General features: G+C 54.5%; 1 protein-coding gene across 4 annotated transcripts in view; it reads right to left on the bottom strand.

The window, feature by feature from the left end:
* The window catches only part of MYO18B (myosin XVIIIB), a 42,638-nt gene that overhangs the window by 27,056 nt on the left and 1,276 nt on the right, over positions 1-14,306 (bottom strand). For all 4 annotated transcript variants that reach the window (XM_085509494.1, XM_085509497.1, XM_085509496.1 and 1 more), the window contains exons 3-22: positions 13,958-14,115; positions 13,123-13,857; positions 12,920-12,986; positions 12,723-12,835; positions 12,383-12,559; positions 11,831-12,029; positions 11,522-11,664; positions 11,247-11,347; positions 11,022-11,085; positions 10,329-10,473; positions 7,346-7,516; positions 6,904-6,994; positions 5,950-6,142; positions 4,800-4,880; positions 4,391-4,538; positions 3,897-4,056; positions 2,813-2,996; positions 2,146-2,311; positions 1,559-1,668; positions 597-662 (exon numbers count right to left, since the gene is read on the bottom strand). In XM_085509494.1, coding sequence (XP_085365620.1) covers positions 597-662; positions 1,559-1,668; positions 2,146-2,311; positions 2,813-2,996; positions 3,897-4,056; positions 4,391-4,538; positions 4,800-4,880; positions 5,950-6,142; positions 6,904-6,994; positions 7,346-7,516; positions 10,329-10,473; positions 11,022-11,085; positions 11,247-11,347; positions 11,522-11,664; positions 11,831-12,029; positions 12,383-12,559; positions 12,723-12,835; positions 12,920-12,986; positions 13,123-13,857; positions 13,958-14,115 — 3,272 coding nt within the window. The remainder of the gene's footprint in view (positions 1-596; positions 663-1,558; positions 1,669-2,145; positions 2,312-2,812; positions 2,997-3,896; positions 4,057-4,390; positions 4,539-4,799; positions 4,881-5,949; positions 6,143-6,903; positions 6,995-7,345; positions 7,517-10,328; positions 10,474-11,021; positions 11,086-11,246; positions 11,348-11,521; positions 11,665-11,830; positions 12,030-12,382; positions 12,560-12,722; positions 12,836-12,919; positions 12,987-13,122; positions 13,858-13,957; positions 14,116-14,306) is intronic.

Below are 14,306 nucleotides of genomic sequence, written 5' to 3'. Positions count from 1 at the left end.
TGAGACTCGTGAACCCAAAGGTACACCCCAAGAGTTGCATTTTGAAGATGCCAAATTGAATCAAAGAACAATCCCAGGGAAGATTCGTTTTCTTGAGATAATGTTATGATTGCTCCACCACCTATTTGATTGTCTCATTAAGGTCTGTATTAACTTCACTAGCCAGCGAGTTTTAGAAGCTAGTGCAAAATCAATGCACAAAGCGATGGCAAAACCAACTGCCATATAACAAGATGTGACTGGAGCTGCTATCGCACTATTGATTAACTACAAGGGTTTCATAGAAGAGATAATTGCAAACTGCACTACGAGGGATTAAAGAAAGTTATTTCACTCCACAGAACCGTTTCATGAATTCTTTCTTTATAGAGTACAAGAGCTGAATGCAAGCATGCATATGAAATTTATTTTCCTTTGAGATTATCAACTTAAGTTCAAGCTCTGTTGCTGGGACAACTGCTGCCCAGTCCAGCAGGTTTCACCCCAACCCAAAGAAACTGAGCTGCCTGAACCCCATTGCTTCCATGGGTCGTGGGAGGTGGCTGGATTGGGTTTCAGGACAAGGCACTTTACAACCCAGGGTGATGCCTTCGTACCTGGCTGCGTCCTACGGCCACGCTTTTCTTCTCCAGATCCAGTGCCTGGAAGAGCTCCTCGATTGCCTGCAGGGAGGGAGTGCATTGCAGATCCCAGCTTATGTGCTGCTGGTGAGGCCCCTCTGCCTTCTTTAATGACAATATTGACCTTTTCTGACTGTCAGACTTGTCTCATTAAATCCCGAGTTCTTTACTGATTGTGCACGCACTCTGGCAGTTTGCACAACAGAGCACACATCCATTTTTGATTGATCTCTCCTCAGCTCCCTGCCTCACCCACATCTCATTCCAGGCATGCAGGAGGCTCTCCACAGCCTTGCTACTGATTTATTATAAAACCTGTTCAACCAGAAGATCCCGGCCTTCATTTCTTTGGCTCTCAGGTTCCACGGGCAGCAGCCCAGATGATGCCTGGCCCCAGGAACCTCATGCTCGTCGAGCTCTATTGGGTCCCTGGGGGGTGATTCTACCTTGTACTCAGCTCCCTGTATTTTGGGGCAACCCCAGTCCTAAGCCAGCAGGGTTTCCAAAGCTGTTTGATCTTAAGTATTAAACAGAAGAAGTAATAAACTTCATTTCCAGGCTGGTTTCTCCAAGTCCTCTCCATGGTGCAATAACGCTGGTAAATGCAGCCCACGCTAGGAGTGATTACAGCCTTTGCAGAAACACAGCCTTAAGGGGGAGAGTCTTCAGGGCTGAGAGCAAAGCACATCACCCACCACTGCCAGGAGAGGCTCAGCAGAGCTGTAGGCATTGACCCCAAAGCCCCAGCAGGAGCAAAACAATAATAGCATTGAATATATTGAATAGCTGAGCCAGGAGGGAGCTGCTCCCCTACCCCAGGGCATGACCCATCTCCTTTGAAAAGCTCCGGTAATTGCTCCTAATTGCAGAGAGGGCCCTGATTGTGCAGAGTATGGGCATGGGCAGAGCTCAAGATGGTGCTCTCAGTCGGGACATACCTTGCTCTCATCTGGCACCTCATAGGCAGATGTGCACTTCTTCATGACAGCTGGAGCCAGCACCTGGAAGCGTCGTCGGAAGTGGGTCAGGAGCAGGTGGTCCGGGTACCCTGGGGACAACAGACACCTCTCTGGCTAGGTTGCATGAGTTGGGAGTGAGGTTTGTACAGCTGGGGAGGGAGGGAGCAGTACAGGGGCCGCTGGGGCATGCAGCCAAGTGGGATGCCGGTGGGGGGGAATGGGGGAGCTGAGCAAAATTATGGCAAAACAGAAGCAGCAGAAATAGAACCAAAGATGTGCTCGAAGTAGCTGGATAAGGTGGCACATTGTGCAGTGCAGGAAATGTCTCCAGCAACCTGCTTGGGCCCTCTGTGACCCCACAGGATGCAGGAACAAAGCCTTGCATGGGTCTGCAAAGGGAGCATGGGGCACTGCACTCACTGTGCTCAGCCTGTGCCACCAGCAGCAGGGAGATCCTGCAAAAATCCCCAAAGACACAGATAATGTAGTGAAGCAGGCCCAGCGAGAGGCAGGGCACGAGCAAAGCATGGAGGGCTGAGCAGGGGCTGCAGGAGGGCAGTGCGTACCGCTGCGGCGTAGGCGGAGGGCATCCAAGAGCTGGGTACCCCCCAGCTGGGCTCGCAGGGCTGGCACATCCAGAGGTTGTGGGTCTGCCTTCTCCATCGCTGTCCCTGGGACCAAGGAGTGCACAAAGTGCAGCTGGGAGCGCCGCAGCAGGCTGGTGAGAGCATCCTAGGGGAAAGCAGAGGTCAGTGGGACTGGAGGTAACCAAGCATGACTCTTTCTCCTGAAGTCCCTGGTTTTCTGTTCCCAAATGCATCACTCAATGCCCTGTCCCTGGAAATAGGGCTCTGAGCACCTTGTCAAGTTGCAGATGTTCACTGCAGGGGATTGGAGCCAGGTGGCCTTTAAAGGTCACTTCTATCTCAAAAAATTCTGTGATTCTATGATTCTACTGGGTTGGGGAGAGCCAGAACTTGTACAAAGCTGGGTTTGCCAGGAGCCCAGGTACCCCACTACAGTGCAAGCTACAGGAGGCTGACACACACCCAGCGCAGAGGGCCAGCATGCTTAAGAGGATTAACCAGCAGCACAGCAAGGTGTGCATGTAATCTGCTTTGTGACTTGTTTCTCTGTGATACTCTCCCCAAGCAGCAGCAGCCACCTGCAGTTGGCGCAGCATCCCCAGCCCAGAGGAGCCAGGCACAACCCTGCCCCTGTCCCTGCACTCACCGCCTGCAGCTTGAGCTGAGCACACACCGACCTCCTCCTGACTGCTGCCAAACTGCTGGCAAAGACCTTCCTGATGCAGGCATTGCGCTGCAGAGCTGCCTGTGAGCAGCCTTCCAGCCCCGCCACGGCACGGCAGACCCGTGGCACCCCACGGCGTGGCATTGCCAGCTCCTGCAGTGCATTCCTGTGGGTGAGAAAAGAGTGAGGTGCTGGGTATGCAGCAGGGGCAGCATGGGGACACTTTGCTGCCAGCATCCCTCAGCCTGAAGGCAGTGCCAAATCCAGCACTGGTGCTCATGCAGTGTTGCCCCACTGCTCCTGGCTTCTCTCTGCATCAAGCACCCCGCTGCTTGTCGCTAATAGAACTTCCCTGAACCAAAGCCCAAAACAAAATGAGCTGGCAGGGCTTAAGCAGAAGGTTAAAATCATGGCGTGTGCGGAGACATCTGTAACAGCGTGTTTGTGTTTCAGCTCCAGTAGTTTACAAGGCTTCTGGATGCAGCAGGGGAAAGAGGAGAGCTGCTATGTGGGTACCTCACTGCCTCTGCACTGCAGTGCTGCAGAGCCAAGGACATTGCAGGGCCCTTCTGGCTGTGGGACAGCAGCACTCAACACTCCCCCCATGTTGCCTCCTCTGTAGTAGGGTTAGAGTTAGGCTTAGGATGACATGACATTGCACTGCATTTGATTTCATTACATTTCATTGGACTGCAGTGAGTTCCATTGCACTTTGTTGTGTTGCATTCCATTGAATTTCTTTGCATTGGGTTAGGGTTAGATATAGCTCTACTGCTTCAGGTAGTTTTGATGGGAAGCATTATTGGTTTGGGTTGGATGGGATGGCACTATTCACCAGCCCTCTATTGAGCATCCACCATAATCAAACCATGCACATTGGGTGCCTGTCAGCTGGGGCTGGGTGGCTCTACATTAAATCACTTGGCTTTGCTCCCCTACCCTACTAAATTCTAAATATTCCCACAAAGCTGGTCCAAAAGCAGCTTTTTCCCTGGCTTTCCCTTGCTTCCTTCCCCACCCCATCCCTCTCCCATGGAGCAGCCACAAGCACATGCCCCATACTCACAGCTGGGATTGCTGCAGCAGCTGGCTGGCGTTCTCTGCTGACAGGTTGAGCTTGGCCTTGCTCACCCAGCCCGCCAGGTCATAGCGCACGGGGTCGGTGCCCAGCTGGTGCGGGATCTCGAAGTGCAGTGCCTGCTCACATCTGCGTACATAGCCGGCCCCTGCAAACAGCAACAGGGCCATGAAGGGGGCAACTGCACCCCAAAGGTGTCACCACCAGGTTCCCATGGGGCTACCACTGCCAGCAGGGCCAGGAGATGGAATATAACTAGTGGAGAATTTTGGAACACACTCCTCGGGCACAATACAGTTATGGTGCATGGGGAACCCACACTGTTTTCACTGGTGGTAGAGGCCCCAGCTCTGCATTTCTTAGCAGAAAAGGGTCGTCCAAGAAGGAAATACTTAATTTTATGAGGGATTTCTTTAATTGTCATAGCTAAATGGTGATTCCAGATGCAGCGCAGCTGAAGTGTGGGGAGCTGCCCAACTCACCATCCTGGTCAGATCCTTTCGGGGCAAAGTAAGAGCAGAGGCGGTCAAAGGCAGCACCATCTCCAGAGCCCGGGATCAGCACCTCCTCATCCAGGATCCACAGCAGCCCCTTGCGGTCGGCCCCTGGGCTGCCGGGCAGCACCTGCAGCTGCCAAAGAGCAGAGGTGTCCCTTGGGTCACCAGGAATGGGATGGGGTGGCCAGGAGCTGCAGCCAGCTTGCCCCACTCCCCAACAACTCTGCCCTAAGCTGGGGAGAAAGGAAACCTCTACCCAGCTGTGTGCCCCTGGTAACTCATGCCACATGTGCTGCACACCATGAGGCTGCACAGCATCTGCAACCCTCCGAGCAGAGGAAAGGATGCTCCAGGCATAGGCAGAGGTCCCAGTTCCCCCACCAGGCTCAGTTACCTGCGAGGGGTTCAGGTCGACAATGGACAGCGTGGCCAGTGGAGAGTGCTCTGGAAGATCAAAAGACACCTCAACATTTTCCTGGAAAACATTATTTAAAAGCTCACTTCAGTCAGGAGTCCCAGCGCAGGTGTGTGAGCACAGGGAGGGCGATGGAGCAGAGCTGCCACCAGGGAAAGCTCTGCAGGCACAGAGCACAGCACTCCAAGGGCTCCGCAGCACTCGGTGAGTGTCAGACAAGCTGCATAAATGATGGATATGATAATAACAGGACCGAACAAGAGAGCGCTGAGGAAACAATCAATTATTAACGTGCAGCTGGCGGGCACGGCCAACATTCATGTTCCCTTTCTATCTCAGGTTGGTGGGGCCAGCAGGTCTCATGTTCTCAGCACCGTGTGGTGGTGTTGGGGCTCAAGGGGTGGCAGCAGAAAGCCCCGTGTTTGGGGCAGGGCAGCACCAGCACAAGGCATGGCGAGCCAGCCAAGCTCCTTCATTTCATGCTCGGCCGGTAGCTGCATATTCATCATTACTGAAGGGCACATCTATACTTACTGGAGGCAAGCGGTGTGTGAATATTAAGCCGTGGGAATTCAACCATTTTTCCAGAGCTGAAGGTATTAAAGTTACTTCTGCAAGCTTAATAAGTTCATTTTTGCCAGTAGATTTTCCAGCAGTTTATTTCTGCAATAATTTATCATTTTCCTTTCTGTTCTCTATTATTCAACACCTGAGCTAGTTCAGGAAAAACCCAGCTGCACCACCAGAAGGGTCATCTCCTGTTCTCCCTTTGATCCCTTCACAGTTGCCTCATGGTTTCCAAATGCTCTACCCTGTCATCCCCCTATGGCCACCTCACAGTCAACCCATTGCCCCTCTGTGATCATCTCATGGCCAAGATGTGAGCATATGAGCAATCTATGACCACACCATCTCCTCCCCATCACCCCTCCATGGTCATTCAAATGTCCCTCCATGTTCTCACTATGGTCACCCAACAGATTCACAAATACCCATGAGGACAGTGCTGGTGGCAGAGGAAAGAAGGGCCTGCAGACCCTGTGCTCCTGCAGCACTCCTCCATCACAGCCCCAGAGCACTGTGCCTTTCACCATTGGCACCCAACGCAGCCCCATGCACCCACGCTCACCTCTTTGTACCTCTCCATCTCCATGACAAAGGTTCTCTCATGGAAGAGCCCTTGCAGTCTCTCATGCACGTAGTTGTGGCACAGCTCCTCAAACGTGGCCGCCCGCTGCCCACCATGATGCCGCGGGTTATGGAAGCCAGGGGTGTCCACCACCGCAATGGAGGCGACGGAGAGGTGCTGGGATGAGAAGGACCTGGGGATGGGCACACAGCATGGGGTGACACCGACCCTCTGCAAGCTTCCAGCCTCCCCCTGCCTGTGACCCATCCTGGCACCCTGGGTGTTTAGAGCCATCACCACCAGCGCATGGACTGCACAGCAGCGTGCCACTTCACTCTGGCCACCACTGCAGTGCTTTGATGGGGAATGAAGTCAAGCAAAACAACGCTAGCTTTAAAGGGAATAGGGTACAGCATGATTTAGTGCTGCTATTTGAAAGAATCTTCTGCAAGGTCTTAGGGTACCATCGCCGATTTCACTTTGGAATGCGGTTGCTAGGAATTAAAGTGGAAATATTCAACCACAGGTAAAAATAGACCCAGTGGAACAACACAGAGCGTTTCTGAGCACCAGGTTTTGTGTGAATGCTGACTTATACAAATTGGGCTGCATATCTGAACCGAGAAAAGTGAATTGTTTGGGATCTGACCCTCACCCCAGTGTCAAGCATTCCATTTAACTGAATGGGTCATTTCAGTGCAAGGGATGCCCCTCCCCCCCAGCTTTCAGGATGGAGGTGAGCAGAGGAGGGATACTGGGAGCACAGCTTGCCCCAGCCTTCGGTGGCTGCTCCATGCTAACGACCTGCTCCTTCCCAACATTTTGATCCCCACTTACAACCACGCAGCATCTCCATGGCTCCCTGTGGGCTCCCTGCACACTGCTAACCCCAGCTCCTGCCCATGATGTCTCACCCATCACCAAGCTCTGCAGGATGCAGTGCTGACCCCATACCTGTTGATCATGGAGACGAGTGCAGCAAAGAGCTCTTCATAGAGACCTGAAGCCATTCCCTCCACACACTCCACACCCGTCATCTTCTGCCCTGCAGAGAGAAGAGCAAAGTCACTGCTCCCAGCTCCTGCCTTTGCACAACCATCTGCATGCTTTCAGCCCCTCCAATGCTCCACACTTTGTGTGTGTACCCAAAGTTAAGCAATGGGGCACAGCGGAAGCCCACCCTGCTGCCCCCCGTGGCATTTCTTGCTTCTTTCCCTCCACACTTCTAGGGAGAAACCCAGCACTGATCTTCCAGAGGCATCACCCGCGTTTCTCCATCCCCATGTGTCCTTTCCAGGCAGCAATCAGGGCTCTATCACATTCCCACATGGGAATAGAAATATCCCATATGAAAATAGGAACTCCATGAGGAAAGGGAGAAGGGAGTGCTGGGTACCTGAGGGTCCCTCCTCCTCTGAGGGTCGCCCACCACTCCTTGCTGCCGCCTGCTCCAGGATCTGCTTCAGGTGGTGCTTGAAGACAGCAGTGCTGAGCTCCTCCAGCTCACAGCCCAACACCTCAGCAGCGTGTGTCGCCCACTCAAAGTGCATGAACTGCTTGCGGCCCACTGCAAGGCGAGGCACGGCATCAAACACACACAAAGACAACACATGGGATGGAGGCAGGTAGTGGTCCTGCAGCAGGGATTCCACCCAGCCCAACCATCCCAGGCATCTTGCACAGCACCACAGCCCTCAGCACCTGCTCTGCAGTAGGAGCATGAAGAGCACTGCTGTGCCTGGGGGGTTTGCAGCCAGCATCACAGCTCTCAGGTGCTGCAGCCCCACGTGCTCTGCAAGCTGGAAGCCACGTGCTGCCTTCCAATTCCTTTCATTGCTGCCATGCTCAGCTTTATGCCCTTCTTTATAGGCTGCTGCTTTAATTTTCAATTATAGTGGATGTGGTCGGGCGCTTCCCTCACTCCCTGTTTCTGCAACATCTCCGACAGACCTGGAAAGCTTTTCCTCCCTCGTCCAGATCAATTTGGCCTTTAAGTCATCACTTGGCATAATCTTTGGTTGGGAATGAGACATCTCAGACCAACACTTGACAGCGAGCTTCCCACTGCTCCATCTAGGGAGGTGTGGGCAGCTCAGGGCAGGTTGCAGCCGGGTTGAAAGCCTTGCAACCAGCAAACACGGGCAGCAAGCAGCCCAGCAGGGGTGCTGATGGGATTACCAAGTGAGGGGGAGAGGAGGATCCTCCCAGCTGGATGGGGTAATCTATTTGTCCTGCTCTAAATCCTCCGGTCTATTCTCCACTGACCTGCTGGCTGATGTATGACACGTTGAAGCCTATATATAACAAAGGGGAGAGCTGTGTAATAGCATGATTAAAGAAATCTGCCACTCTGGCTGCGTTTCCCCAGCTGTTTGTAATAAAGATGTCAAGAGTGCTGAACAGATAGTGCCATAACTCGGGGGGCACAGAGACAACCTGCTCGGAGAGGGAAAGAGAAGGGATAAAAAAGGAGAAGATCCTGCAAACATTCCCCAGGTGCTGCTCTCTGCAGCAGGAAACACAAGTGCTGAAGAGCAGGAGGCTTTAACAGAGAGAAAAATGGGCAGGATGCAGAGGCCAGCCCTAATGCAATCTTTTCCAGGGATCGTTGTGATGAACGACACCAGGCAGCAGAGCAGCACTTCCCTTCCCTGCGGGGTGAAGCAGCAGAGCTGGTATAACAAAACCTGATGTCTCTGCTCTGCCCTCAGCCACCAGGACAGGGAATCCAGAGCACAGCCCCGGATCCTGCTGCACAAAATAGCCCCCACATTGCACGGATACTTTGCATCCGTGTTTCTATTGCAACAACTATCTGCATTCTGAAGGAAACCAAAACCCTAAGGAAGAGCAGAACCCTGGCAATGCCAGCCTCCCCCTGCAGCACTGCAGCTCCATCCAAAGCAGCAATGGAGAGGGAGCTGAGTGCCGACCCCCGGCTGTGCCCGAGCCCTCCTTCCCATTTAGAGAGCTAATGAAGAAATGAAAATACATCGTGTTCTGCAGAGCACAAAGGGGACTGAAAGCTCTTCTAGGTGAACGGGTACCTAAGGTGCCCTGCTGGCCTCTGGATGTCGTCTGGTTTCTCACATAAAGAGCCACTTCGACGCATTTCAAAAGCAGAGGGGAATTGCTGACACCTTAGCTTTGAAATTCAGCCTTTTCTTCTCGGTGTTTTTCTCGTCACAAATGCATTTTCCGCTCTCAGCCAGAGGGAGATGGTGCTGTTCCCTCCTGCTTCATTCCTGGACAAGCAGCTTTGTGACGAGAGACGATGGCAATCGGCAGAGGGAGCAAAGCGCAGGGAAGGGGCTCGGAATGAGCCGTGAGGAGGAGGGGCTGCCCCCGGTGAGAGGATGCTGTGGGTAGATCTTCAAAGGGCATGAGAGGGAATGGAAGAGATGGCGATCAGGAGACAGGTTTAACCACATTAAAAGAGTCATCGCCCCCGCCGAGACTTTTGCTCCATCCGGCTTTGATCCATTTTTTATCCGTATTTCCTTTCATTTCTCCCCTTTGGTTGACACACGATGGGGGAATCGATAGCGGAGCGAGTGCTGCTGAGACATGCTCTGATTGCTAATCCCATACACAGCTCCGGAGCCTGAGCCCAACGTTTCACATTCCTCTTCACACCACGAGAACTGCTGCAAGGCTTTGTGAATGCAGCCCTCACCTGACTCTCGAGTGACATACAGGCAGTCCCAATGTAAGACAGAGCAAATCGACTCAGGTAATTATAAGAATGGGTTGAAAATGCTAACCAAGTATTCAGCCCCAGCTGAATGGCATGGCACCAGAAAGGAGATGCATCTCCAAATCCTGCTGTCCTGGAAGCTCTTAAAGCAGAAGTGCTTTGGTTTTATCAAAAGCTTCTTTGTAACACTCCACCTTATAGAAGGGGAGAAGGGGAGACAGAATGCTAGAGAAAAGGGGAAGGAGAACGCTCTCTAAGTGACGACAGCATTTATCCTTTTAAAATAATTAATAGATGATTAATGGCATAAATTACCCTGAGATGTGTTATGACATGTTGCGGAGACGTTTATGGATGTCTGTGCTGAGTTTATAGCAGCCTTTACGCAGCCCTCATAAATTGAAGGGTGTAAATCAATGGGGCTCTCTCCCAGACGGGTTAACACACTGCTTAACATAATTTATAAGGGATATGGCAATCTCTGTATGCTTGTATTAACAAAGCCTTCATAACTACAGTTCTCATCTAGAAGCATGTAACTCTGGCGCTGTATGAGGCACTCAAGTGATGACACCACTATTGGTGCCCAGAGGTCCCATGGCAGCTCACCTCCAGAGAGCAGCACCCAGCCCTGCCCGCTGCATTGCCAGTGGGTATGGGGGAAGGAGGAATAGCCCCTTACCTCGGCAGGCCCCTGCAGCTCCCAGGTGGTGGATGCCAGCCAGTACTCTCCACACAGCCACCTGTTCCTCTGCTGTGATGCCCAACACATCCATGGCTGCTTGCAGCTTTGTAAATGCCACGCTCGCCTTCTGCTTCTCCTCGGGCTGTGGGAAGAGATGGGAATGGGCATTCAAAAGGATGGGGAGATACAGCTGGCCATGCAAGAGGGGACAATGCAGGGACACAGAAAGGGATGTGGAGCAATGGGAGCATCCCTGTGGATGTGGTGGAGACCCTGGTGCTTCTGACACAGAATATCACAGTGACTCCCTGAGACCAAACCTGCAGCACCAGCGGAGCTCAAGGCCTCACCATGCCCTCATTGCTGCAGCAGCTGACTTGTGTGGCTCCAGACTGGCGCTGGAGCTCCTTAATGAAGATTGAATATTGAATTCACCCACAGGTGATGTAACTGCAAATTGCTGCGATTCATCCCAGCACTTGGGCTCGTTGGCAACCTGCCTAACCCTTGCAAAGGGTTCAGACTAATAAGGAGCGACTGCGAGATATCAAAAACAGTGCTTTTAGCCCCTAAAATAGCATTCTGCACTCTCCAAAGGAAACGCTCAGCATCCCAGAGTCACTGCCATGGTGCAAAGTCAGGGCTCACACACAGGCAGGGGAATTACAAGGCTCCATTTGTGCTTCTTACCTTTGAGAAGGGCTTGATCCCAAAGGTGTTGTTCTCAGCCACCTGGTGCAAGTGCAGCGTGGTCCTGCAAGGAGTTTGGGAAAGCAAGATCTGGGTTCTGCTCTGTGCCATGCAGGGAATGATGCTTCCCAGTACTCCTGTGCAGAGCTCAGTGCTGGTGAAAGCATCTGGGGGGGGGGAGGTTCTGTACAGCCCCCAGTGTCCTTGTGGCAGTAGGCTGCTTACCTCTGTGCCACATCCAGGCCTGCCAGCATCATAGGAAAGACATTAAAGTTGCTCTCCCCAGGGGGCTGCTGGGCGACACGGCCCCTCTCCAGTAGCATGGTCTGCAGAGAGCAGATGGGCATCAGTGGCAGCCCCCGACCCCCAGCACACAGTGTGGGTACATGGGGAGCAAACAGCAGCACCCACAGATGGGGAGACACCACCAGGAGTTGGGGAGGGACTGGTGTTGGTCCCAGGAACCCTGAGCCCAGCAGGTAGCAATGCCCATAGGGTACCTGGAGATGAGCAGCAGTGATCCGCCCAGCAGCACTGAAATCCAAAGAGAGGATCATGGAGAAGCGCGTGGAGCTGCTATTCTGCTCAGTGCTCACTGCCCCAAAGGCTCCCAGCACTGTGAACATTGCCTGGATCTTCTCCACTGCAAAACCAACATAGACAACCCCTGAGCAGTACGCTGGGAAGTCTCGCCCCTGCCCACACCTCCGCTCTCCATGCAAGAGCTCCAAACCCAGACCTGCTCTCATGCTACTGACTGCTCAGCAGCCTACATGAGCCCCAACTCGTACCTGAGCCCCAACCCCTACCTGAGACTCGGCCATCCACGCTGCCCGCCATGCCCACCAGATGCTCCAGTGCCAACTGGCAGCTCGTGGTCTTCCCTGCACCGCTGCGCCCCATGGGCACGATGGCCTGGTCCCGCCGCTGGGCCAGCAGGGTCCTGTAGGCCCTCTGTGCTACCGAGCAGATGTGTGGTGCTGTGCTGTCCCTCTTCCCCTTGGTCACCTGCAGGACGGGGTGAGGGGGGGATTCACAAAGAGTTCTCAAAGGAGTTCTCATAGAAAGAGACTGGAGATGTTTCAGAGTGGGGGAATGGTGCAGTAAAGGCCTGAGAATCCCAGTGCTCCCCAGGCACTGTTCCCAGCCTGCTCCTGCCCCAGACCCCATCACCCAGCATCACGCCCAGCACCGAGCATCACGCAGAGCATCCTCGGCCGCGCACTGCGGCGGTCCCACGGTGCCACCTGCCGGCCCGTATCTCCCAGCGCCTCCGTGCTGTCCCGATGTGGGTTCGGTGTCCACCTCCCAGCACGGACCCCCTCACCTCAAGGCACCACGAAGGATCCCACTCCCCTCACCTTCCCCGCATGGGTGCCGGAGGTGGGGCCGGGCCGGATGGCCACCAGGCTGGGCCCGGCGTAGGTGTATGGGAGGTGGGAGCGGTAGCGATGCTGCAGTGTGTTCAGGGCGCTGCACTCGTTGAGGTTGAGGAGTGTGGCCAGGTCCTCAGCCAGGTCCAGGTGGGGAGGGTTGGTCTGTAGGAGGCAGCGGGTGCCATCAGGGAGCAGCCATGGGGCAGAGCACAGTGCCATCACCCTCTCACTGGCAGCACCACAGCCACCCTGGGCTGCATCCCATTCCTTGCACCCCACAGCCCAGAGCCAGCCCCAGAAGGGCTGGAACCCAGTGTGGGCTCACCCGCTGCACGCTGTCCTCATCCACCTCAGTGATGCTGCCATCCGCATCCCGGCGCACCCGCACTCTGCCCGCTGGCAGCTCCGGTGTGCCCACATCGGGCTTCAGCTGCGTGGCTACAATATGACATCATATGAGCCACCAACCGTGGCCACATCAAAGGCCCCTCTGGCCCCTGGTGCCATGAGGTGAGGGCTTACCAAGCATGAAGCCATCCTGCTGTACGAGCCACACTTTGTCTGCTTCATACCACATGTCCTTGGGAGCCTGCAGGAGAGAGCAGCACTGCAGGGAGCTGGAGCATCCCAGCCATAAGGACTGCCTGCAGCCACAACCACATGGGCAGGAGAGCTGCATGACACCAGCACAGCACTGTGCAAAGGGTGACAGCTGCAAACATTACCTGTTCCTGCTCTGTGCTCTCTCTTGTCTCCTCTTTACTCTCCACGTGTGCTGCTTTGCTCTCTGCCGGTGCCTCTTCCTTCTTTTGAGGCTCTTCCTTTGCCTTCCCCGCTCCCTTTGCTACACCTTCAGGCTTTTCTCGGGTGCCTCCCGCTTCCCTCTTGGCCCCCTCAGACTTGTTTGTGCTTTTTGCAGGCTCTTTCATTTCCTTTGGCTCCTTCTTCCCACCTCCGACATCTTTCTTCATCTTCTCCGGCTCCTTCCTGCCCAGCCCCAGCTCCTTCTTATTGCTCACTGTGTTGGGGGGCTGTTGGCCACTCAGGGCTGATCCCTTCTCCTTCTTGGTGCCCTCAGGACCCTTCTTCTTGGGCACGTCTCCCTCCTTCACTTTGCCACACTGCTGGGGGTCCTTGCTGGGTGCTGGGGCTGCAGATGGGGGGCTTCCCCCAGGGCACGCAGCCTTGGGGCTCTTCTCCTCTCCTTTTCTCTTCTCAGGGCCCTGTGGTTTTACTGCCTGAGGATCCTCTGGCCGAGGGCTCTGCACCACTGTGGGGGCTTTGCTGGTATCAGAGCTATGTGCAGCCGTCCCAGGGGGCAGCGCTGTGTGTGTTGGTGGCTCCTTGCCCCCCTGCCCACTTGCCTGCAGTCCGTTCTGCAGGGACTTCCCCACACTGCCTGCAGCTACTTTGGCAGCTGGGGTATCCCTGCTCTGGGCTGGGCTATCCTCCACCACAGGCTGCCAAGAGAAGGAGAATGCTCTGACTCAAGGCCAAGGAGGGACATGCAGTGCCCCAGCCAGCCCTGGCTGCCTACAACGTGGTATGATGGCTGCTCACCTCCTCCTTCCCACTGGCCTTGGCTGCCTTCTTCAGCCTTGCCTCCTTGGACTCCTTCTCGGTCTCACGGACGAGCTGCTTGATGAACCCACCAGGAATGACAGAGAAGAGCAGAGGGGGCGCGGATGGTGGCGGGCCCCGGTCCTCCTCCCGGATCTGTTTGCAGGAGCAGAAGTTGGGTTATGGGAATGCACAGCCCAGAGCAGCAGCTCTGCAGGGATGTTGGCAGCACAGGTGTGCACAACAGCTGAGCCAAGCTCTGTTTTTTGGGCATCACTTAGCCGTGCAGCGAGGTCATGGGCAACAGGTTGGCATCAGGAGAGGGGCTGCGCAGAGCAGCAGGACAAGC

The sequence above is a fragment of the Coturnix japonica genome, chromosome 9 (assembly GCF_054131305.1).
Source record: "Coturnix japonica strain WE chromosome 9, WE-NBRP24, whole genome shotgun sequence".
Classification (NCBI taxonomy): domain Eukaryota; kingdom Metazoa; phylum Chordata; class Aves; order Galliformes; family Phasianidae; genus Coturnix; species Coturnix japonica.
The sequence above is the reverse complement of the archived record's forward strand: the minus strand, read 5'-3'. Positions and strand labels throughout refer to the sequence as shown.